Source organism: Argentina anserina, chromosome 5 (assembly GCF_933775445.1).
Source record: "Argentina anserina chromosome 5, drPotAnse1.1, whole genome shotgun sequence".
Classification (NCBI taxonomy): Eukaryota; Viridiplantae; Streptophyta; class Magnoliopsida; order Rosales; family Rosaceae; genus Argentina; species Argentina anserina.
This window is the reverse complement of record NC_065876.1, coordinates 7,121,961-7,128,305: the sequence shown is the minus strand read 5'-3', so window position 1 is coordinate 7,128,305 and position 6,345 is coordinate 7,121,961. Positions and strand designations below refer to the sequence as shown.

Genomic DNA, 6,345 nt, shown 5'->3' with positions numbered 1-6,345 from the left:
TTCAATTCTCAGAGGCTGCTAGTCGAAGCAACCCACATTCATTTGTGATCTTGAAACTAGTTACGGAGATGCTCTTTAGGTTTTTACAGAAGAAGACATTGTTTAGTCTATTCATTAAGAAACATTATCCTCTGAAATTCAGAAAGACGATGATAATGCTTTGCCCCAAGTCATTAGGCAGAAGCAGATTAAACAATGACAGCAGCTCTTTCTTAGGCCAAGCACTGCCCAAAGGAGACAGTTGATTCTCTTAAGCCATTTTCAAAACCCGGATTAACTGGGCAAACAATCAACATCACTAACACTAACCCGAATTCCCATACGCCCTTTAGACCAAAAAGCAAACCCAAAATCCATGAAAGCTAAAGTGCGATTAGACTTTGATTAAGTCCTTAATTAGAGAGAGAAAGTGCTTAATCAAGTTTCATGGCGAGTCCGAATAGAGTTAACTAATGCACTCTAGGCATGTTTAATTCACATGAATGGAATTGTATTCCCCGTAATCGATTATATTCCAGTGTTTACTTGGGTAAGAGAATAATTTTATGGTGGGGCCACCTTCTAAACTTGGAATAAAATCCCGGATAAACCTAGATTTGTATTCCAGTCGAAATGGAGGGGAAATGAATTTGTGTAGGGGGCAATCTTTTAAACCCAAAAAAATCCTCATATTTTTAATAAATTACAAACATACCCAATTCTAAATTACTAATTTTAAAAATAATTTATTTAACAAGTTAAATTTAATTTCAACTCCTTATTGTAAATAAACAACAACTTGTTTCATTCTCATTTCTTACGTGTTATTGAAAATGCCCTAGAAAGAGCCCGACCTCTCTTTACTCCCTTTTCTGCTCTCTCCCTTTAATAAAAATCACTTTTCTACTGTTTAGTTCCCAACGTTCCCAGCATCTCTAAAATACAAACCCAGAACCAATCATAATTGGTCAAGATTTTCACAGAATGACTAGGGCTTTGTGACTTGTGAGTAGCGCAAACCCAGTAGAAGCTACATATATAACAACCACAGCAAGTCACTGGCTACATAAGACATTACAAATAATATAAACCCTAGTGCAGTCACTAAGTTCCGCTACTACTACTAACTAGGACTGATTCATCCTACTCCTAATTTTTTTCCTGGGGTTTCTTAAAACATTTACAACCCACAAGAAAACGGACCCTCTTTTTGCTACCTCTCATTTCAGCATGATTACAATGCAATCGAGAACAATGTTGACTTGGACTGTTGACCGGTGATTCTTTTTTCCCTCTTTCTGAGCCAATCTTCCCGCCTTTATGCCAGCTATGACTGCCGCTCGATCAAACCTCTCGGTTTTGATCCGACGGTTGTCCTGAGGCCTTCTCCTTGCAGGAATCGCTTACTGACCGGGGCAGCGGAGTGCAATCGGAATCTGTAAATTCCACCAACCATTAATTTTAGCCACACATTTGTGAGTGGAACGCAAGACCTCTAATTTCCACAAAAAATTGGTTCGAAATTTGAATAAAAGTTTTAGAGTATGGGAAATGATAATGTCACCTCTGGAAGCATTGAATGAGCGCTTGCAATGCAGAATGGCGCTCTGGATCCCATCCTGCTGCTGCAGCAGCGAATCATCTCTCCTTTGCGACGGCACAGTTCCCGGAGGAGCCGCTGCTACAGCCGAAGAAGCCGAGCGGCTTTTCCCCAAGTGCTTGCACACCACTCTAAGGCCCGCCGGAATATTCCCCTGCTTCAAACTCCTCACATTGCTCGCCGCCGCCGCAGCTTCCGAAACCTCCGCCTCCGCCCCACTCTTCTCCTCCGGCGTCGCGCTAGTGAGCTGGCCGGAGAACCTGGTCTTCTCGCCGTAGCGTTTCGAAACGCGGACCACGAGAGGCTTCACCATTTTCAAGTACTTCTGCACTACCTCCTTGGAAAAGCGCTTCTCCTCAGAAGCAGCTTCTTCGGAAATCTGAGCTTTCTGGCTCTGGGTCTTGGTGGAGATTCTGGAGCTGTTGTCTCTTGTGAACAAGGACACAATGGGAACTTCCTCCACCTTCAACTTCACCGTGAAAAGCTTCCCCTGCTTCTGTTGCTTATTGTCCTCTAGTACTTTGTCATTCTGTTCTTGTTGAGATCCGTTTGTCGGCTCCGTTTTGCTTTCCGGGTTGCTGAGGTTGGACTTGGACTTCTTGAGACCCGACATGAAGACACGGAGCTTGGTGGCGGACTTGAGCAGCGACCCGGGGAACTGAGCCTTGGAGTTGGGCTCGGCCGAGTTGAACACGAAGGAAGAAGGCTCAATCGGCACCAGCTTGCCTTTGAAGAACAAGTCATCAGATGGAGACATGGAGAGATTCGGATCGGTGCGGTCATTGCTCGACCCGGAAGACACGGTGAAGTTAAACTCCCCTTCCTCCTCGCCGTCCACGTCATCATCATCATCAGACTCGTCGTCTTCCCCGTGTTGCTGCACTTCCACGTCATCACTGTCGTCGTCGCCGCTGGTGGTGCTGTCGGAGGCTTCGTGGGCGGCTTCATCTTCCTCATCAGGGACGGAGAATTCCAAGTCGAAGAAGGGTCCGTCGTCGTCCGTATCGTGGCTGTCGTCGCAGTTCTCGGCCACGGCGGTCAGGATGGTGGCCGCGGCGGAGGTGACATTGGGGGCGTTAAGAGGAGTAGTAGAAGAAGCAACCAGGCCGCCACCTCGCCAGTACTTGAGAAGGCTGAAAGCTTCCATGGTTGGGAGAGCCAGTATACAGAGGCGAAGTGGGTAAAGAGAGAAAGTGGGTGGTGGCTAAAAAAGAGAGAGAAAGAGGTGTGGGTTTGAGTGAGGGAGTGGGTTTGCAGAGGGTGGTTCAGTACTGAAAATGGAGGTGACAGGGGTAAGTAGAAGGGGGGGGGGGGGTAAGAAATGGTAAAAGAAAAGTGAGAGTGGGTTTAGGGTAAAAAAGCGTGGAGCTTTTAAATTGTCTGTAGCGAATGCGTGGGGGTTGCTGGGAAGACATGTGAGGGAGAGCAGACACGTCTCTGAAGTCTGAACAGAGACAACAGATGGAGACGGATTAATGGCGAGTGGACAAAACATTGTGGATGTATACGACTACATGTACGATCTGTACGTGTATGTTTCTACGGTACATGTAATTTATGAGATAAATTCATAAATTGTAGATGAGATTTTATTTAGTTTTCCATTATCGTTTCTTGAATATTTGCTTTATTTTAAATAGTTGTACTGTTGTAGTTGCTAGATATGAAGGTGAATTTCATGTCTTTGATGAGTTGATCCCATAGATCAGTTGGATAGAAATTAAACCAATTGATTGAATGAAGGATTTTACCTGGATCTTCTTCAAATCTGAGTGTTAGTTCTGAGCCATAATGTCTGATGTTACAACTTACATCTATCAAACTCAACTTTCATGAATTCATTGTTTCATTGTTTCTTCTATTTACAGATGGATCACATTAAAACATCTTAATTTTAATGTGTACGTATGAAACATCCTATTTAGGAAGAACAAGAATGTGTGATGGTGATGTTTCTAAACTTCATATTAGCTTTACACATTAGAGTATAAACGTTTTTTAATCAGAAAAATAACTTCACTAATAATAATAATGAAACTGTTACAACGGTTTTTGGAGACATGGAGTTGCTCACTGAACTTCAAATTCAAGTCTATTTTGACACTATTACTATTAGGGTCGCAAAAAACCCCAACTAACACATGTTGATAGTACATTAGATTAAAACTTGTTTGCGCTATCGGTCATAAACTGATTTACCGAGTGTTTAACGCAGTGATTATCGAACTTATAACACCAGGACATTATAGAACACTCAAGCAAACCAGAGTCGAGGCAGTTGGTCAATGAAAACAGTTGGTCAATGAAAACAAAGAATGGCCTTGGCTAGGAGCAGGGCCGGCCTGAGAGATTCAAGGCCCAGTGCGAAAAAAAAAAGGACATGCAAGTTGTCCAAATTCTGAAAAAAATAGGTCATTTTACACTATATTCTTATAAAAAATGGGTCTTTTTACACAAAATATTTTAATTAATTTTCATGGGCCCAATGCATGTGCACAGTCTGTCCTCCGGCCGGCCCTGGCTAGGAGGGCAGGAGAGGGTTTGAAACTTTGGATAATATTAAAGCAAAGACTTTTAGCTGGAGCTTGGGGGGTTTACCTAACCGTTACTAAATAATTATTGAGAGGGGTTAAGGGTAAAAAGAGGGACAGGGTGGCAGTATTCAGCCGGCTAAATTTAAAGTCACGTGGCAGACATGCATGCAAACAGTGCGGGGACCTGGAAATGGGAATGGGAATGGGAATTGAACGAGATCATTGGAAAGCTTTGAGCCAATTTGACCTCTATTTTCCAATTCTCCGGCCTTCACCAAACCCATTCCGTTAGTTGGGATAAGTTCCTACGCGGATGCATCATGCATCATTCACAACTGAAGATACTATAAGAGAATAAAACTTTGGTAGCATAACTGTTAAGTTGATTTTTTTCAGTTGATGACACACTTTCATATTATTCGAACATAATGTAAAAATGCGTAATTTTTCATGAAGTTTACATTATGAATCCTTTTGTTGTGAAAAAAAAACTTATACAGTCGATACATGCGCAACTTAACAAGAGAGACAATACATTTAAAAAAAAAACTCTTGTAAAAAGATGAAGATGTTCGTAGTTTCCCCACTTGTGGGTAAAGGCTTTGGTTTTGGCCTTGACAAATGGTAAGGTGGGGTGGCAAAGAGGATTGCAATCTTGCTCTCCCGGATCATTTGGTTCGTAGAAAGTAACATCACGTAATTAAAAATTTTTGAACCTACTCAAACAATCGAGGATGAAAACTCTAAAACTTATATGATATTTTTTGGAATATTGAAATTCTGAAATTAAAAAACCAGAATATTTACCCTAACCAACTTAATCACACGACTTTGAATTCCAAAATTAGGACATTACAATGCTCCATAAAACACTAAAATTTCGCTACAACATTGAATATAACACTTCAGAAAGTAGAAATCCCACACACCCAAAGTTACAATGTAATTATGAAGAAGTAAAACGACGAGACAAATGATGCCAAAAGATAATTTCCTTTCTCATAAAATGATTCGATAGCAAGAACTTGAATCACGAAGTAAGAAAAATTAACTAGTTAAGGGGAACACACTCTACGCGCTCGGTTTTGGAGAAAAGTTCCTCCCAGTCGTTGTCTCTCGTTCGGCCGTGCGGCGGCGTCGACGCCGGCCTCTAGCGTGCGCTCTGTGCGATCGGATGGAATGTGGGTTTTGTCCTCCGACCTGGTGATCAGATATCTGGGTGGAGTGGGTTTGAGGATCGACCAAACGTTGCAGCGGTGATTGCACAGATTGCGGGAGTGTGGTGACAAAGGTGTTTCGATCTTGCGATGACGACAACGAAGGCATGTCTTGTCCCTATAGTAGCGGCAAAGGAGATTGGCGATGGATTTGGGGGACGGGACTGTGTGTGTATGCTCGATGGAGGATCTGTTTCTCTAGGGCCTACGCACGGTTTCTCAGGGCTCAGTAGTAGAGGATGCTCGCTGCCAATTCTTCGTTGGCGACCTTTTTCTGATGGCAAGCAGGGACCAAGTGCGGTGGCGGCGTAAGGGCCATGGTGATAGAGTGGTGGTGGCTTATGTGCAACGACGGTGCAACAATAGGGCCAGTCTTTGGGCCTTCTCTGCTCCCTTTTGGTTGTGGGCCTAGAGACTGTTGTTGGGCCTTGATTGGCTTGAAAAAAAGGTTGGGCTCCCGTTATGAGTCCTAACCAGTTTGTTGGTTTAGTTAGTGTTTTTAATTATTTATTTTGTTTAATAATTCCCTACATTAGTTTTATAGGGAGAGTTGGGCTTCGTGTCCGTGTGTGCCTTGTCTGCTCTAGGTAGGCAGCGAGTTCCTTGCTTCGTCAAAGGGTTGTTACCGTCTAGTGGCAGGGTGAGACTAAGTGTCGTTGGATTGATCGTCTGGCGGCAACATAGTTGGAGAGCTGCTATATTGGAAAGTAGGATATGTAACTGCTACTTCATTGTTGTTAGGACCTTATATCTATTGTTCTCTCCTTCTGTATGTCACCCCTGTTTAAAAGCCTTGAGTGTAGTACTCTTTGCTAGTTTGTGCTTTGTTGAGTATTTATTTGTTTGGATCTTTGATATTATGTCAGGTTTTTGTAATCATGGGTTTAGGCTTCACGTCCACCTTTATATTCAACAATTTCATTAATGAAAGCTTGAGGGTAGCAACACCAACCCTCCTTTAAAAAAAAAAATTATTCGATAGCTACAAGGTGGTATATGTAAACCATCTGATTCT

The 6,345-nt window shown here is 42.7% G+C and overlaps 1 protein-coding gene across 1 annotated transcript; it reads right to left on the bottom strand.

The window, feature by feature from the left end:
- Positions 1-864: 864 nt before the first annotated feature.
- Positions 865-2,809, bottom strand: LOC126794843 (probable membrane-associated kinase regulator 2). The gene is made up of 2 exons (XM_050521628.1): positions 1,544-2,809; positions 865-1,415 (listed from the first exon to the last, which is right to left on the bottom strand). The coding sequence occupies exons 1-2, from the start codon at positions 2,724-2,726 to the stop codon at positions 1,324-1,326; spliced, it is 1,275 nt and encodes a 424-aa protein (XP_050377585.1). The 5' UTR covers positions 2,727-2,809; the 3' UTR covers positions 865-1,323.
- Positions 2,810-6,345: the final 3,536 nt, after the last annotated feature.

Excerpts from the sequence above, each read along its gene's own strand:
- LOC126794843 (XM_050521628.1), bottom strand. The coding sequence starts at position 2,726 with ATGGAAGCTTTCAGCCTTCTCAAGTACTGGCGAGGTGGCGGCCTGGTT. Across the intron at positions 1,416-1,543 it reads CTCATTCAATGCTTCCAGAG|ATTCCGATTGCACTCCGCTG; the intron begins GTGACATTATCA and ends TGGAATTTACAG.